General features: G+C 34.9%; 1 protein-coding gene and 1 pseudogene across 2 annotated transcripts; one reads left to right on the forward strand and one right to left on the reverse strand.

Moving 5' to 3' along the window:
• Positions 1–241: 241 nt before the first annotated feature.
• Positions 242–14,338, forward strand: LOC117907319 (ras-related protein Rab7). Of its 2 annotated transcripts, none has more exons than XM_034820821.1 (7): positions 242–368; positions 520–546; positions 1,170–1,269; positions 1,374–1,520; positions 8,481–8,561; positions 8,635–8,780; positions 14,008–14,338. In XM_034820821.1, the coding sequence occupies exons 1-7, from the start codon at positions 316–318 to the stop codon at positions 14,069–14,071; spliced, it is 618 nt and encodes a 205-aa protein (XP_034676712.1). In that variant the 5' UTR covers positions 242–315; the 3' UTR covers positions 14,072–14,338. The 2 variants fall into 2 exon arrangements, with proteins under 2 accessions (XP_034676712.1, XP_034676713.1); XM_034820822.1 differs by having other exon boundaries at positions 288–364.
• Positions 14,339–14,547: 209 nt separating this feature from the next.
• On the reverse strand, positions 14,548–17,197 carry LOC117907318 (annotated as a pseudogene).
• Positions 17,198–18,366: the final 1,169 nt, after the last annotated feature.

Genomic DNA, 18,366 nt, shown 5'->3' on the forward strand with positions numbered 1-18,366 from the left:
TCGGAATGTCCGAGCAGGAGTCTAAGACCCAAACTATATGTATATATATATATATATATATAAAGGAAAAAAGAAAAAGAAGAAGAAGGAGAAAGTACATCGCTGGCTGGGTCGAGGAATGTGCTGTTGTTTGGCAGAACTCAATTAATTAAAGAAAGAGACTTTGGAGAAATTGGCGCCCCTTTTTTCTGTTTCTATAATTTATTTCATCCCATCTGCCTTTTCTCTTCCCTTTTCTTTTTTGCTTTCTTTCTCGCTTTTTTTTCAATCCATCTTTCTCCTTTTTTTTTTTTTGGTTTTTATTCTTCTTTCGCCATGTCCGCTCGTAGACGAACATTGCTCAAGGTCATTGTTCTCGGCGACAGTGGGTACTTTTTTTTGTGTTTAATTTTTGATTTGGAAGTTTTTAGATTCTGGGTTTTGCTCTGTTTATTTATTTATTGTATACATTTTGGTTACGAAATTCGCTAACGTTGTTTCTCGTTTGGTTTTTTGAATTTTTTTCTTGGTGAATGTTAGGGTCGGCAAGACGTCCTTGATGAACCAGTATCCTTTTTAGTAATTGATTGATCTGTGAGAATTTTCTTTCTGTGTTCTAGGTTCCGTGCTCTTTGAATCGGTGTTTCTTCACGTAGTCTCTTTTTCAAATTTATTTGTTTATTTATGTTTTCAATTTTGAAGTTTGATTTTATTTTATTTATTTATTTATTTAATTTTTTATTTTTTTACCTAATATTTTTTGCAGCTCTTGCTGGTTTTGGTTATTTATGTTATGTATGTTTTAAAGCATGGGTTGTTGTCGCTTATTCTTCTTTCTTGAATCATGTGATTAAAAATAATGGTGCATTGTTATTGATCCAATAATATTTGGAGGGTAGTTAGTGAAACTTCTGATTAAAGTTTCCTGAACTGAACTTCTGAGTCCACTAATTTTGTTGTTTAGTCCACTAAATTATGGATCTTGGGTGATTTAGAATCATATCCAAGAATTAATTAGTGGAGGCAGAAATATGATATGTGGAAGGAAAATCTGATCTGAGTGTTTTTCATAGTGGTGTTTTTTAATGATGCCTGCATCTGGCTACTCGGTCTTGGTGGAGAAGGCTAGTTGGGCCAAGCCATCACTTTAGTAAAAGATTAGCATATGTGGCTCTTAACTGCTTATCTAGATATGTACATAAGAAGTTCAGTCAACAATACAAAGCTACAATTGGTGCCGATTTTGTCACTAAGGAGCTCCAAATTGATGACCGACTCGTCACTCTTCAAGTGGGTTTATGTTTCAATGCTACTTTTTATGTGATGCATACTTTTTTTTAGAGTATTGTAAATGAATATGCTTCGGTTAAATGATGGTATGTTTCCCCGGGTAGATATGGGACACAGCAGGGCAAGAAAGATTTCAGAGTCTCGGTGTTGCATTTTATAGAGGAGCAGATTGCTGTGTTCTAGTTTATGATGTTAATGTTATGAGGTCATTTGATACACTTGACAATTGGCACGAGGAGTTTCTCAAACAGGTTCATGATGCTTTCTTGATTCCTTTGTTTCTTGTTGTTGGTGAATATTCTTTTGCTAATTGTCTACCTGCTGGGCTAGTGTGTGTTTTCTTGAATATTCTTTCCGCTTGTTGTATCCTTATGCCTTGTTTTATCAATCTTCTTAATGAAATAAAGGCCAAGTGTGGATCAAGTTGTTCATTACATCTCATTTACAAGAAATAAAAATAAATTGTGATATCAAACAGCAGCCATATATCAATCTACTTTTCCTGTTTGAAGTAATTCCTATCATTTAGGTTCGGTAATATGGAGAGAAGTCAATTGCATATTACTTTAGCTTGAAATTCTTTCCTAACTATTAATGTTGGTCTCATAAAACTTGTCTTTTGGACTTCATGACATATAGCCAGTAACTGTGAATTAAACTGGTTTGAAATTAAAGAATATTACTATCAGGTTTTTATTTCCTTTTTTTATTTATTATTATTTAAGAATTTCTCATTATATTTATGTCTTGATAAGTATAGGGTCTTTAATTTTCTAAATTATTGTTAGTTCAATAATGGATATATTGTAATCTATCTACTCTCCATACTCAAATAATATAAATATCAATTTCACCATCATTTTAATAATATTAATATCTTTCAATAGTCAATACTATTAAATTTTTGTACCTAAAGTCATGTTAGGGAATTAACAAAATGATAATAATGGTTTAAAGCATTAAATATTGTATCCCACATAACACAAAGTGTCAAGGTTATTTAGATAAAAAGTTCACCTTGTCCAATCCAGTTTCCTAGACATCAAGAAATTCAAAACTAAACAAAATTAGAATGAACATCCTTGAGAAGGTTTATACTCTTGATCTTCATTAAATTGAAATTATCATCGTTGGGTCTGTTTTTTAAAGCAACAACTCACCTCTTTTTGAAACTGTGTTTGCCCTCATTGTCTTAGTGACTTGGTTGAGGCAATTACCTAGATGCCACTTCTTTGGAGACATTTTGCCTAGGCCTTGCCTTGCCTAAGCAACCTAGAGGATCACCTTGTAATAGCAGTGTCCTTTTACACCTTTCTACTTTTGTTCCTTTAAAATCCATTAAATGCCTAACGTCTTTCATTTGAAATATCATTGATGTTCTAGATATGGCATTTTTCTTATTCTTTGAAAAGCTTTTCTAATAATGAAAAAAAAGAAATAAAGGAAAGTGTAAAAAGGATGCAACCTAAATAATCTAGATGCATTGGTAAAGTACTAGCACCTTCCTCTCTTCGTTGCACAATCATTGGGTCATCTAATGTTAATAACTTTTTGCCCTCATTTCCTGACTTCAACACTCAACTTATTGAACACTGCCCTTTTTAATCTGCATACTGTATGTTATGCCTTGTTAGAAACATACAAGGAGGTTGGTGCATATATATTTTCTTATACGTTCTTGATATCAAGCTAGATAAAGACGTAAGCAGTGAGATGGTCCCTAAAGTAGTCTACCACAAGATTCGTAGCTTTTTGCAATAAATTGAGTTTTAAACATTTCAGTATTCTATTAGATTTGTATTTGGTAACCCAAACCATTGGCATCCCACAATTTGCTTTCCTAGAGGTAAAGGGGTTACCTTCCATGCACCATTCTTGATTAGGACGAGCCTCCAAAGTTTACCCACAAAGGTAATGAGAGGGAACAAAGAAATCCTAAGTTGAGGGTATTTGGGTAATATTATAAAATTAGTTTATTTTGAAGTCAACTTTAATAGTAGTTTGTAATTTGAGTTTGTATAGAATTTAGAAAATAAAAGTTCAATTCCATGAAAGAAGATTTTCTAAATTCTAATAAGACTCCAATAAGTAATTACTGCTAATTTGACTCCAAATAATCCAAATAGGAAAAATTACTTAAATACCCTTAACTTCTTTTTGTCAATAAACCTAGGAAGCTCATCCTCATTTGTTTTTTTCCCCTTTTTGTTTGTATCTCTCTCTCTCTCTCTCTCTCCATCCATTTCTCTTATTTTTTGGATTTTGCCTCAATAAGAAGCATCGGTTTGATGGAAAAGAAGGAAAGTTTGGAGAACTGCACTTTCCTATGTTATTGATGGAGAATAAGGTGGAAATATCCTTTGATGACTTCCAAGAGGAGGGGACAGGCTAGTTCCAATGCTCAAGTCTTAATTTGGGACACTAATGACTATTTAAATGTATCTTGGGACTTCCCATAATTAGTTTGTTAAGTTTCAATTTTAGTTAATGGTTGAAGTTTTGTCAAGTTTGTATTTCTTTTAGTCTTCTTATTTCATTAAAAAAAGTTTTTATTTTGTTTTAGTGTCTAAATATCCTTTCTTATATCTTTCCTAAGGAATTATGAAAGTTGTTGTGTTAGGGAAGGGTAAGAAGAGTCTATGTATACCTATGTAGTCTTTCAAATTGAGAAGAAGAATTTTAATTAAAGTTTCAGCATCTATCATGTTTGAGGATGTGATTGCCTTCTTTCTACGTATGATTGCCTAGGAACCCTAGCGTGATTGCCAAGGAACCTTAGCGTGATTGCCAAGGATATATATACTAGCCATCTTTTGTTTTCTTTACCTTATCTATCACAACTAGAAGTGATTGAAGTTATAAGGGAAATTTTAAGATCCCACCTCAGTTATTTTTGTCTTTGATGGAAGAAAAGGAATTGGAGGGTCTTTGAAGGGGTAAGGCTCTTGGTACTAAATCTTAAAGTGTCTTCCTTTTGTCTTGTTTTTTTATGAGATTATGGATGCTCGTGGAAGGGGTGTTGTCTCTTCTTGACTAAATAGAGAGGATATGATGGGCACAAGTGGTCCTTTTTGGTGCTGTTTGCTGTTCTGTTTTTCTCATTCTTCTCTTTTTTCATCCACTTGCTTTGGTTGTCTGTGTTCTCCCTATGTGCTAGTTTTTGCCCCCTTTTAGCCATTTAGTATACATCATCAGTTACCTATTAAAATTTAATAAGCATGCCTTTTTCTAAATTTGTTTATATATGATAAAAACACTTAACAACTTGACCGGATCATTTACCAGTTCTTGGACACAAAATCGTGCTAAACGAGCATAATCAAAGACATGGTATCAAATTGAATACTGATGCTGGAGCTGCAACACTATATATGGTGCTTCACCTTTGAAAATATAGGTAGACAACTTAAAATGTAGCCATCTGTAAACAATTGTTTTCTACCACCCCACCTTCACCTCAAAGACAACTTTGGAACATGCATGTGGAACATAATGTATCTAGAACAAGTTCTATTTAGATATTTGGACCATGATGGCTATTCTGTTGTTGAGCAATCAAGTTGGAACCAAAGCTATGACTAGCATTTGGATCAATATCATGGAAGGATAGATTATAGATCATCCTTCATTTTCTTTCTATTGATCCTTGATAAGATCTTTCACATTTTGAGGATAAGATATCACAAAATGGCCATGATTTTTGGTTAATACTGGTGCATTGTTGGAACATAATGTTTCTATTAATCCTTGATAAGATCTTTCACATTTTGAGGATAAGATATCACAAAATGGCCATGGTTTTTGGCTAATACTGGTGCATTGTTGGAACATAATGTGAATAATGTAGGGTAGCTTTGTGCAAAGAAAAAAAGAAATCTATCCGTAGTTGAAATATAAGCAAACATGCCCAATTTAATCAGGCATGAAGTATGTTTTGAAGTAGCATATGTAACATTACTTGGTTGCTCTCAAAATGGTGGAAAATTGTTGTGACCTTTAAATGAAGGCATTGAAGTTCTCATGGGACAATGTAGTTGTGTCTTCTAATGGTTTCATCTAAAAAGACCTATGGTCGCATGATCTAGTTCCCTATTCCCTAATAAGTCTAATTGTTGACTATACCTCAATTATTTAGAAAATAAAGTTTGTTATTATTGATTTCACCATTTGACATATGTTCACAAAAGAAAGAAAATGATATTTTAGTGATCTTTTATATATTTAAGTTGTTGGGAGTCAAGCTAGTAGTAGTAGGTTAATTTAAGTCCTACTTAAAATTATGGAATCTTCTTTACTAGAACTTACTATTTTTAAAAGTTTTTATTTTCCAAAAACCATGTTTTCTAAAAGTTCCTAGTTTTTAAAAAATTTCTACTTTTTGAAAAAGTTTCGATTTCCTAAAAGAATCTATACTTGAGAATGATTTTATTCTCTAAGAAGTTTTTATTTTCTTTTAATTCCATTATTTCGAAGGGTGAGGAGTTCTAGGAAAAGAATTAGATTCCTAATAGGTTATTACCTTAACTTCATTTCTCCATTCTTTTTTTGTTTCCTTTTCTTTTCTTTTTTTGAAAAGATCTGGTATACCCTTATTTGATTGTAGGTGGCTTCCTTAAGGTTGCCTTTCATTAGTTGCAGTGTCATTTATTTTATTACTCTGGGGATGATAACTCTTAATACTACATGCAAACAAGACCTAAAAAAGTAAATGAAGTTAGCATATTCAGGTTGAGTTTAATCATGATTGTGTTATAATCATGTCGACCAACTTAACCCGTTTGTTAAATGAGTTACATTCAGGTTGAAAGCTCCCTCCAATTTTGATCCATTTAATTGTCAATTCCTGTTGACACGATCACAACTGAACTCTTATATGACCTGTTCGATATTTGTGTTAGGTTGAAATGATTGTATTGGCTTGTGTAAGATAATTTAATTCATATAGTTGTATTTTAATATTTTCTTTTAACTTAAGAGTTTTAACTTTTCATGAATAAATTATATTTATTTTATTATCTTTTAAAATAGAGTTTTTGTTAATAAATTATATTTATATCATACATTTATACATACATACATATTTGAATCAATCATGCCCTTGAGGCTTTGCTCAAGTGGCAAGCTGCTGGGGTGGGGACTTGGGAGGTTTGAAGTTTGAGTCTGAGCAAAGAAAGAAAAAAAAGATTCCTAAAAAAATATTCCTGTTTTCTCTCTCTCTCTCTCTCTTAGAAAACAAGTCTTTTGAGAAAATATGTTGAAGTATAATTAATGTAAATTTAAAGTCTTAAATTGGTTAAACAAAATATGTCAAATAATATGATTATTAAGCAACTTCTCACAATTTGTTCACAATACAAACAATTAGTTTGACAAAGTCTGTCTGAATTTTTTGATGTGGAGCTAGATGTGTATAGTGGAGCTGCCTACTAAAAACCACTACTGCACTACTCACAGCTTGGCCTGGAATCAAACCATGCTGTGCCATGAAATCATTGGATAAGATACATGGACTTGGTTCACAATGATAGGAATGGAGACTCTTGGGGCCTGGCTTCTAAACAATTGTGTTGTGGTCTTGGTAGAGAATTTGAATTACATCTAACTTTCTCATGACCACTAGAAGATCAGTAGAAGTGGGGCCATTGACCATTAGAGATTGTTGTTAAAAGTCAGTGGGTTATGAGTGTCAAATTAAATCCTGACTGAACCAGACCTGTTTATTAAAGAAGTTATGTAAATCTTGTCATATTACGTGTGTAATAAATGGGTTGTATTCATATTAAAGGACTATGACATGATTATTAAACGGGTTGTATTTGCTTGACCAGATTTCGCTATGATCTTATCTCAACATGGAACAAACTACATATAACATGACTTTAGTGTCACACAAATATTACTCTACAAATCCATATAACACGATTCTATTGCCACTCAAATGTTGCCATTGCCTTCCTTTGTTCAATAAATTGACACGTGATCTTGGGCTGTTGTTGATAGACCTGATAGTCAATCTTCTTTAAATTTCTTCATTTTGGTCTACTGTGTCCCTTTTTGCAACCATACTAAAAACTGAAAATCATGCTGAAATTATGAATTCTCAACTCTTCAACCAGTTTTGGCAAGTTACATAGGTTGCAAATGGTGAAATTGACATTTCTGTTAATAAGTCAAGGGATATTTTGAAATGTCTTAATTATTATCTTATGGCAATCTATTATTCAATGCCTTGATAAAGGTCCAAACTCAAACTCATTGTCAATGTGGCCATAATATGTAGTAAATGGCTTAAACCGAGTCTAATATCTTTGTTAATGAAACTGATGATTTTTCTCTCCATAGTTTGACCATAATTATTTTCACTTTTGATATTATGAAAACCTGCTACATGCTTTGCAAGATGGGGGAAAATCACAGAAACATGATCCCCTTCTGAAAACCTACCATGCATTGGGTAAGCTCAGGACTTGAATCTCAAGCCTCCTCCTGTTCCTGAGGGGGAGTGCTGTTGTCTGTGGCTTCCTAGTTTCTTATTATTTTTTTTTGTTTTGCACTTTTTTTTGTTTGCTTTTTTAGACTGACAACTTCATGAAAACTTGTTCAATGGAAAAATAGGTATTTAAATTACAATTTTTTTTGTTCAATGGTACCATTTGCTTCAGGATTTCAACTAATGAATGATCTAATGGTTTGCAAGAGTTTGACATGATATATGGTGTATTACCATTATGTGTTGCCTGTTTCATGTTCTGGATGCTTTTCCCATTGTTTTCTAATGTATGATTCTCTTTTCTTTTTGATGTATGTAAAAGAGTCTAGAAGCAGATTTGTCAAGGATTACTATAGCTTTTTTCTGAATTATGTTGTAATGGCCAGTATTTTAGTGTCAGAAGGTTTGTGTGTGCTAGCAGAAGTCTGGGAAATAGTGCTTTAGGGGTTGTAGGTCATTCTATTTAGGAAAAATGTGTACCAACACAACATGATTTCTGACAGTGATTTACAGTATGATGGTCTTCTTACCATGTTTTCTGGTTCACTGAATTCCAGAGGCAGATTTACAGTAAATAGTGGTTATTTAAAATGTAGACCTTGTGCATTGTTGACTGCCATTTCTTAGTTAGCATTGAATTGCCTTCATTGCTTTAGATATAATCTCTTTTTATTTTTTATTTTTGGATGCTGAATTGGTTTCCATCTCCATTGTGTCCCAGGCAAATCCATCTGATCCCAAGACATTTCCTTTTATATTATTGGGAAACAAAATTGATATAGATGGTGGAAATAGCCGAGTGGTAAGGACTATAGTTACTGTCCTATTTTAATTTTGTTATTTATTGCATCTGGTCCTAAATTATTTGAATACAGGTTTCTAAGAAAAAAGCAGAGGACTGGTGTGCTTCGAAAGGAAACATTCCTTACTTTGAAACATCAGCAAAGGAGGATTACAATGTTGATGCTGCATTCCTTTGTATTGCCAAAACTGCCCTAGCCAATGAGCATGAACAAGACATGTAAGTTAACCTTTAAGGCTGATTTGTTCTTTGGAATGATCTGACATGGAGGTGATAATTGCTGCTCAGTTTTTTTTACATGTTAGGTCCATCTGTATTAAAGGAGTGTCTATCGTGTTATGTGCTGTCCATGATTGTTATACTTCAATAGGAAAACTATATTGGTTTATGATAGCTGGGAAGTAAGTATATGCTAGTTATTCAACCATTAAGTTGGAGATTATGCTCCAAAATTACACTAGTTATTGTTCAAGCATGATTCTTGGCAGTGTATGTACAAGCCAGAACCATTTCTTTCTTATTTGCTAGAAAATATTCTCTTTATTTTGGTGCAAGTGGTTGAGTATATAAAGTTCTAGTCACATACGGGAGGTTAACTATCATCATTTTTGATGAAATTTAATTTTGTTATGATTTCCATGTAAGTGGTTCACATGGAATTTCATGAGGTCATAGTGATGATCTTGAGTTCTGTTTTGATGGTGTTGTTAGATCTGGGTGTTTTGAGCCTTCTTCAGGTTTGTTATTTCAGAACACCAGGACTTTTGAAGCTTCTTGTTGAAGTTGATCTGAAGACATTTTTTTTTTTCATGGGCCATGTTGCGTAGCCAGGGTTGTTGGCATCTTTGGTCCTAACTGAGAGAGCATGCCACCTTTTGCACTCTCATTTAAGTATTGGGTGCAGTGATTGTCCTGTTTTTTTTTTTTTTCCATTTCTTCAATGATTCCCGTCTTTCTTTGTCTTCTCAAATTTGATTCTGTAGGGTTAAGATCATTCCAGCCTATGGCTGTTTTCTACAAAGTGAACAAATATTTCAACAAGCAGGTTCTTTCGAGAGGGTCTAGGATCTTAGAAAGAGTGAAGGGTACTTAAGCAAAAGATTTTTCTCATTTGTTTTAATGAAGTGTTCATGTATTTTAACTTTTACTGCATAACACGTGATGTAGCTATGCATGGGCCCATGTTTCCATTTTGCTCAGATTTTCATGTTGTAATGGTAAATATTTCTTAGATCCATTTAGTTAAATTAAGCCTAATTTGCTAATAATTTAAGTGCTTGAAATCTTAGTGACCTTTCTATGCGAAGATCTCATGTTTCTTCTAGCTCAATTTTTGTTGACATTGGGGCTTGTAAAGTTAGCCTAAAATTCATGGTTGTGTGTAATTGACAGGAAAATAAGAGATGGCCCTTTTCATCATTAGATTGGATTAGGCACACACCCCGCACCGCCACTCCCCCACTCCACCACCACAATGAATCTGACCTTATACATGGCCGAAATGGCTTTCTAAGGAGACCAATGAGTTTCTCTCTAAGTGATTTTAGAATTCAATCCACCAGTCTATAGGCCAAATATGGTCTAGAGTGCCAGATGCCACCCTTTGTTTTCTAGGAAATCTCCTTGTCTGTTTGCCACAAAGAGCCCTGTGCGAAAGCATCATTGCCTAATCTCAATCACTCTTGTGCTTAGCTTGGTGACTATAATCCACCCAATCAGATGACCTCCACTTGGTTTCCTAGGGCCCTTAAGAAGCTCTTTGGATCTCCTCTGTTATTTCTGCCACACTATTAGGCATTCTGAAAATGTAGATGTAAACTTAATTGTACCTTTTTAGGGGTAGTCATAAATTTGTTTTTAATATGAGTCCATTTTTTCTTGTTAGGCAAATAAGAATATACTAAATTAGTGCTTGAAAAGAGGGGGCCCAAACCTAGGTATGTAGGTTGTATATAAGGAACACTTAAAGCACAAACAAGAAGAGCTCAACCCATTCCCTACTCATTGTTAAAATTTAACAATAAAAGATTTCCATTCCTGAAAGATACACTCAATGATGAATCCTTGCACCAACAAATATTTCAAATAGAAATCTCAGTTTCAGAATTAGTGGCTTCACCTGTTCAAAATCCTTTGATTCTGCTGTTTTTTTAAAGCTATGATGTAGAGAGGTTACCATCAAAGCCAAGGTGATCACACATTATTTATCAAAACTTTCATCTAGGGAAACTTAAAGCATTAATTGCATATGACAATGATATTGTTGTCATTGGAGATGACCAAGAAGAGATTATGGGGTTGAAATCATACTTAGTTGAAGAATTTGAAATCAAGGACTTGGTAAGCTTTGATATTTCCTTAGAATTGAGGTGGCTAGATCAAAGCAAGGATTATCGATTTCTCAACAGAAGTACATACAAGATTTACTTAAGGAAATGAGTATGCTTGGGTGTAAACCAGTTAAGACACCTATTGAACAAAATCACAGACTAGGAGAGAAATCTGAAGGCCACCTAATTGATTGAGGCAACTACCAACAGATGGTGGAAAACTAATTTACTTGTCACTCACAAGACCAAACATTGCATATGGTGCGAGTATGGTAAGTCACTTTATGCATGCTCCACTTAGACCCCACTTAGAAGCTGCATACTGGATTTTGAGATATTCGAAGGCAGCTTCTGACAAGGTTATCTTATTTAAGAAGGGTAAAGAATTAAAGTTAGAAGCCTACACAAATGGAGACTAGGCGAGATCTATTGTGAATAGACGATCAACTATGGGATTTTGTACTTTCTTGGGAGGTAATCTTATCATTTGGAGAAGTAAGAAATAATCAGTTGTACACTGTTCAAGTTCGAGAGCAGAATTTAGAACCATTGCATAAGATATTTCTGTACTTCTTTGGATTAATATCTTACTTAGGGATCTCAAGATCAAATTTTAAGAACCTATGATATTGTATTGTGATAATAAATTTGCCATCAATATAGCTCACAACCTAGCCCATCACTATCGAACCAAGTATGTGGAGGTTGACAGATATTTTATAAAGGAAAAGTTGGATGGTGGTCAAGTGTGCATGCCATATATTTGTATTAATAATCAACTTGCCAATGTTCTCTCTAAAGGACTCCCAAGTTTAGCATTTCAATGAATGACTGACAAGCTGGGAATGCAAAACATCTTTGCACCAACTTTAGGAGGAGTGTTGGAAGAATTGCAATTGGGTTGTTGACCATGTAATATAGTTTCCATATTTAAGTGTTGTATAGTTGTACAATATTATAGATCCTAAGGTTTTGCTGGGATTAATTTGTTTCCTTGTTAAATTTGCTGTTTCTTTCTTTAGATTCTAGAGTCAAAAGCTTTGTTCAATATATAGCTCTGTATCAAACCTTAGAAGGAATAAGAAAAGAATTATTTTCTCCTGCCTTTCTTTAATTTTAGCATGATACAAGTATAGGGATGAGAAATTTAGAAATGTGAAATCTAAAAATTGGGAATTACACAGAAGTAATCATCCTCATGCATCAGGTTGCATCACTAAGACAGCCAGCACAACCAAATAGCTGGATGGAAAAAGAAACTAAGAAAAATCCTAATGGTAGGATCATTAGATGTTTGTTATTTATTTTTTTATGGTTTCTTGAGATGATTAAGTCATTTATGATCGTAATAAGGTGATCTTCTTTCTTGTTCTATGGAATCAACAACACTCTAGATACCTAGTTTTTGGTATATTCTTTAATAAATCTACAAGTTTTAGAAGATGCTGCATTTTATTTGTTACTCAACCATGTTTTTATATACTTGTTGCATTAAGTGGTGCCAGAGTTATGTCATGTTTGGTGCAGGTAAACAACTCTCAAGTATTATTCTTCATGAATTTATTCATTAGCAGCCAATAGAGAAGTGAAAGGTTTGTTTGGTGAAGTTTTTTAAAACAATTCTCAAAAATTATTTTTGAGAATAGTTCTTAAAAATAGTTCTCAATTGTTTTTAGCAACAAAATTCAGTTTAAGAACTCAAATATGAAAAACATTTTTCTTGTCTTATTCTAAGTTAAATCATTATGCATTTATGTACAATGCAAAAATTCTCAGCCTATTCTTTATGTTCCCGTTGTCTTTCAGAACACTATAAAAACCACATGAAAATACCTCAAATTTGTTTTAAAAAATCATCATGTTTTCAGAAAAAAATATCAAAGAAATTTGTCCAGTCAAAAATTTGCCAAATGTGTTTTTTAAGTTAGAATATGTTGGATCTCTTTATCCAGATGGTTTAAGGTTGAGTATCTGCAGACGAATTAGTTTAAGATCTTGGTGAAATTTTGATGTTCAAGAATAATTTGTAAACAGACCTTAAGGTTGTTGGTAGTTGGAATTTGGATGTGGATCATGGGAACTAGAGTTTGTGTTCCATTAGGAGCTCTTATGATTGGGAATTAGTGGTAGGGGTTTCTATAATGCTCATCTCATTAACAACTTATGCATTAGGGAGGCCAAGGGGGATACTCTGTTGTAGAAGTTTCTTTTAAGTTTCTCTTCTAGGTGCTTCTTTTAGGCATTCTCTTTGTTTTCCAGCTTTGAAGGTTTGGGTTCCTAGGGTTCAATTCAAGGTGTGCATTTTCGTACGGGAGGTAGTATGAAGTAACTTAAGTAAGATCCTTGCCATGGATCAGTTGATGAGAAGATGTGTTTTGGTTAACTGACATTACTTTTATCCTTGGCACATGGAGTCTCTACTGGCTCCATTGCTGTGGTGTTACTTTTTTCCATCTTAGAGATTTTCTGGGTTTTTCTTTGTTTTGTGAAGGAACACTTTGTTAGTTGGTGCAGCTTTGAGAAAGGAAGACGAAAATACTAGAAAACACTACTTTTCTTTCGTTTTTTTTAATCTGTTTTGGTGCATTTGGAAGGAGTGTAACCAAAAGTATCTTTGAAGGGGTGTTGTTTGTGTTAGCTGAAAGCTCTCTTTATTGTGGCTTTGTTTCATTAGTCCAGAGATCCTCTAAGGCAGGGAAATTTGTCATTATCGGATTCTTTGGATGGTATTATGTTGGTGGGGTTTGCTTTCTCGTGGTGCTTTTTATTGTATTTGCCAGTTGGACCTCTGGTCTTTTAGCAGAACATAATATTAATTATGGTTAATAAGTAACCATTTTTGTGCTGATTATAGTTTAAAGCTGATTCTAACTTGTTTGTCTATAATGTTCAAGAGTGACTTAGGATGATGTTGCCCATTGCTTGTCTGTGTTTTTATTGGTTTAATAGATTCTTTATTCTTTGTTATAATATTGCAGAATCGATTTCCCCCAAATATATCTCTACATACTTGTTTCTACCATTTCTTTTTAGTGTTAAAACAATTTTATATGGCGTAATGAGAATCACTGAATTGACATATTGGCCTTTTTTCCTTCTTAAATGTATATAAGCAGCTATTTCCAGGGCATCCCTGAGGCAGTTTCTGAAACCGAGCAAGGAGGCGGTTGTGCATGCTGAACTTGAATATGGAATGATGCAGACTCGGCCCACCTGATCGTTCCCTATTTCTTCAATTTGTCTTTTTTTTTTTTTCGTTTTTCATTTGTTGTGATTTATAGTCATTTTTTGCCTTTGAAATGCTTGGGCTGTTGTTTTGTGTTGCCACTTTAGAAGAAAGCAGTCTTTATTTTGCTGAACATGAGCTTTAGTACTTAAAATTGTAGAGTAGAAAGCCCCATTGGATTCATTCACCAGGAATCATTTTCATCTGTGGTTCGGAATTGAGATCCATTTTTTAGTAGGAAAATCATCGCTTTTAAGCTCAATATGTATTTTCTGTATGGTTTATTTAACTTGTGGAGTTTTAGTTGTATCGAATTACATGTAATCGAACTCCTATTCTTTGAGATTGCATGGGAAGCTTTGTTTTACTTAGAAAATCTGGGGATGTTCCATGTACTGAAATAATATGAATTGATTTCAAAAATTCCATATAGGAAACAGAGTTCTGATTATTTGCAGACCTATTGGTTGAACTGGTAAAACGCTAGCCTTCTTTCACCAGGCTTTTACTGAATCACTGAAATCTTCCAGCACAATTGGGGATGGATCTTGGCATGGCGGCATGTATGCAGGAGGTGGAAGGATACTGGTCTCAGGCGTGCCGCCGTCCTTCACTATGAAAACAGTGTCCATACCCCAGGTGAGATGTCGATCCAAATGACAGTGCCATAGCCATACACCTGCATGCAACCATCCTTATCAGTTCCAATGATCAACATCGGTTTTTATAGTATACTTGTATAGTCCTGAAGAATACACCCACCAGGATTATTTGCTACAAATCTGAGGGCAACCCATCCATTCTGAGGAACTGTAACGGTGTTCCGTTCAGGTGGGTCAACCAAATTAAACCCTTGGGGATCAGTCTCATTGTCGAAAACTCCATAACCTGACCCAATCACATAAAAGGTATAACCATGTAGATGCAGTGGATGATCTTCGGGTGTATACTGCAGATTAGTTCCCTGGAATATGATCTCCACTGATTCATTGTAGTTGAGGACCTTCACCTTAGTCGCCTGCATTGTTACATCGGAAGGCATATCGTACCCGGTGAAGTTAAAATAGTAGGACGGATGGTCTGGGAAATCTGTGGTATAAACTCCACCAACATGCCTGTAATAAACCCTCATTTGGAGACCATCATAAACAATAATCCAGGAAAAAAAAAGACTGAAAAAAAGAAAAGAAAAGAGAAATAAAAAACACAGTGGAGTACCTGTAGTAGGCTTGCAGCACATCCATCTCGGGGTTCAGAAAACTAATGTTGTTCAAGCTTGAAGCTATGTAAGTCCCTGTTGTCCCCTCATCTTCATAGACCACTGAATTCATTGCCACTGTGATGTACATTCTAGTAGTTATATCTAGAGGCACATTCACTGGTGCTCTGGGCTTGCTAAGCTCCGAAACTGGGACAAAAAGCTGTATGCAACCCCCAATTGGTGGTAAGCAGGAAGGTTGGCTGGAAAGGAAGGTGCGGCCGGGGGTGTGTAGTTGCCTCTATATTGAATAATTGCAGTAACATTTGAATCATCGAAGTCGGGAACTTCAGGATTTTCAGATACAAACTGCCTGGCTGCCATGTAATAGTAACTTGGAGCCTGGTCCATTGTGACCAGGACATCCATGGTTTGTCCGGGGGTGATCATTATGAAACTGGTGACAAATGGTTTGGTGTAGGTTCCGTCGGTGCCAACAACAGTGAGGTTGTGGCCGGATATGGCGAAGAAGGTTTCCGAGTTCATGATTGCATTCACTATGCGAAGAAGATAGGTCTTGCCATAATCCACCAGTAAACGATATGTTGTTCCTGCAACAAATTAGTCATGAAGATCAATAGATGTTGGTGCTTGTAACTCTTCATACACAGGATACATTTATGTGCTAGTTGTATGTTGAGGTACCATTGGAGCATGCTGCAAAATCTCCTGGCTGGCCGTTGATGGTGTAAGCATCTGATACCGGAGTAGATGAAGTGGAATTTTGGAGCAGAGCCTCCTGAACCAGCAAGTTCACATCTCCCTTGAACCAAGATGCTGCAATAAGAAAATAATAAGATCCACACCTAAATATCCGGAATTAATCCATTCCATTCATTGTAGTTTAATAGAAAAAAAAAAAAAAATCATTCTCATGGTACTAGCTAGTTATGGGCCATCTTTTTTTTCTGTTGAAAGAATAGTACTTTTTGTTCTCATCCTCGCTTGTTCCACATAAGGCTCTTAGGTCCTCTTACCTAATTTTCCAAAGTATACAAAATCACATGGACTCTCAATTCCCCGACCTACTTTTCAAGAATAGAAATCCATTGTAGTAAAAAATATTTGCAGAGTTACCAAGCACAATAACTTCTTCAGCATCAGGCTTGGGATATGGATAGGTGGTTCCTTCAGCTGGCAAAACTACAATAGCACCATGGACAGTGGCCCTTGTCCAGTTACTATGGGCGTGCCACCAAAGAGTTCCTTCCTGATCTTTACCCAATATCACCTCGTATGTGAAGTTTGTTCTTGGTTGAATGCTGCACTGTGTGATGTACTCTGGGCCGTCCGACCATGGATTCCTTGTTTGCTCCACTCCATGCCTAACAATTTCCCCTTTCTTATTATTTGTTCGTGAGCTCTACTCATATAAATAAATAGTTAGTTCCTTCATTTGTAAAGAGTAGATAAAGAACTGTCATTACCAATGAATGGTGACACCATAGTCGCCTTCATTCTGCACGTTTACGTAGACCGTATCGCCTCTGTGAATCCGAATGACTGGCCCTGGAAAGCTTTCATTCACAGTCAGCATGCTTTTTGTGCTGCACAGCCTTGTGAAATTGGATTTCTTCAGCTACAGGACATCAAAAAGAGAGGCAATGTACAATGTGAGTAGCAACAAAGACCTTGGATTCTGATCAAAGCAGGCAAGTGTTAAGTAATACTCACAACAAAGTCATAGTAGTGGGCGTCTCCTTGGACACTGCAAACAAGCATTCCACTCATAAGCACAAGCACAAGCAACTTCAAGAAAAAACCCATCTTCTTCAACCCCATGGCTTCTTTCCTGCTTCGTTGCATTGACTGAGATGCAGGTGGTGAGATAAAACTCATATGAGCCTTCTGAAGTATTTATAGAAAATGTGACAGATTTCTCATTTCCTTGGACTCCTTTCCTCTTTGATACTTGACTTCTGGTTACTGCCCCACCAACCAACAAGTCCAATTGACAAGAATTTCACAAGAAAAAAAAGTATCACCAGCTGATAGCTATCCTATGACGTGCAGAAATGCTTTGCAATCACTGTCCAGTCTTCTGCTTAAATTCAGCCTCCATAACTGACTATCCTACGATAGGCAGTAATGTTTTGCAAGCCACTGTCCAGTCTTCTGCTTAGATTCAGCGTCCATAAACTGACTCATTGAATTGTATACATGACTGCTGCTAAATATGTACATGACCAAGGCTAAATCCAGGCAAAAAAACTTGGAAGAAAAAATTGGAAAATATATATAAAATTCCGACCAAATCAGCCTATTTAATCCAAAATTTTAGGTTACTAGATAACTTCAACACTTAAAAGCGTAAAAAATTAATTAAATAATAAGTTTTAAGTATTCCTATTAGTTTTTATTTGTGAGTGATTGTTATGGTTAAAATAAACGTTTCTTTTTTTTTTTTTGGGAGATTTACTAATTGATTAAATTTTTAGTTGAAGACTCAGAAGAAATGTTAATAATAGTTAGGTGTATAGATTGGTCGTGGTTCCTTTTTCTTACGTGTGGAAGAAAGTTAGGTTTGAGGGTAACCCTTGAATTGCATGCAGAAAGCAAAGCAGCAAAATGATTATAGTAATTCAGCATGTACGGATGTTTTGTGTGTACGAGGGTGCAAGAAATTTAGGTAGCTCAAACTGACGACAAAAATTTTACGATATATTATAGAAATATTGCGGAAATTTTGGATGTCGGCTGACCGCAAAATGAAGTGGAGTGGAGATTAAGCCAGCAAACAATCGCCCATATATCGGTGATGTTTTTTGTTCCACTCCCATTTTTTGGTGACATAGAAGAGAAAACGTGCCCAACTGGAAAAAACGTTCTTTTGGTTCGATGTTAGAAATGAATTATAACGTTAAAAAGAAATCCAATAACTATTTTGGCTTAATTTTTTTTTATTCTTTTAAAAAATACTTTATTTTTAATCAATTTCAATCACAATTTAATTGAAGCTCTTTTGATCTCTTATTACTCAAATTTTATTAG

This window comes from Vitis riparia, chromosome 18 (genome assembly GCF_004353265.1).
Source record: "Vitis riparia cultivar Riparia Gloire de Montpellier isolate 1030 chromosome 18, EGFV_Vit.rip_1.0, whole genome shotgun sequence".
NCBI classification, from domain to species: domain Eukaryota; kingdom Viridiplantae; phylum Streptophyta; class Magnoliopsida; order Vitales; family Vitaceae; genus Vitis; species Vitis riparia.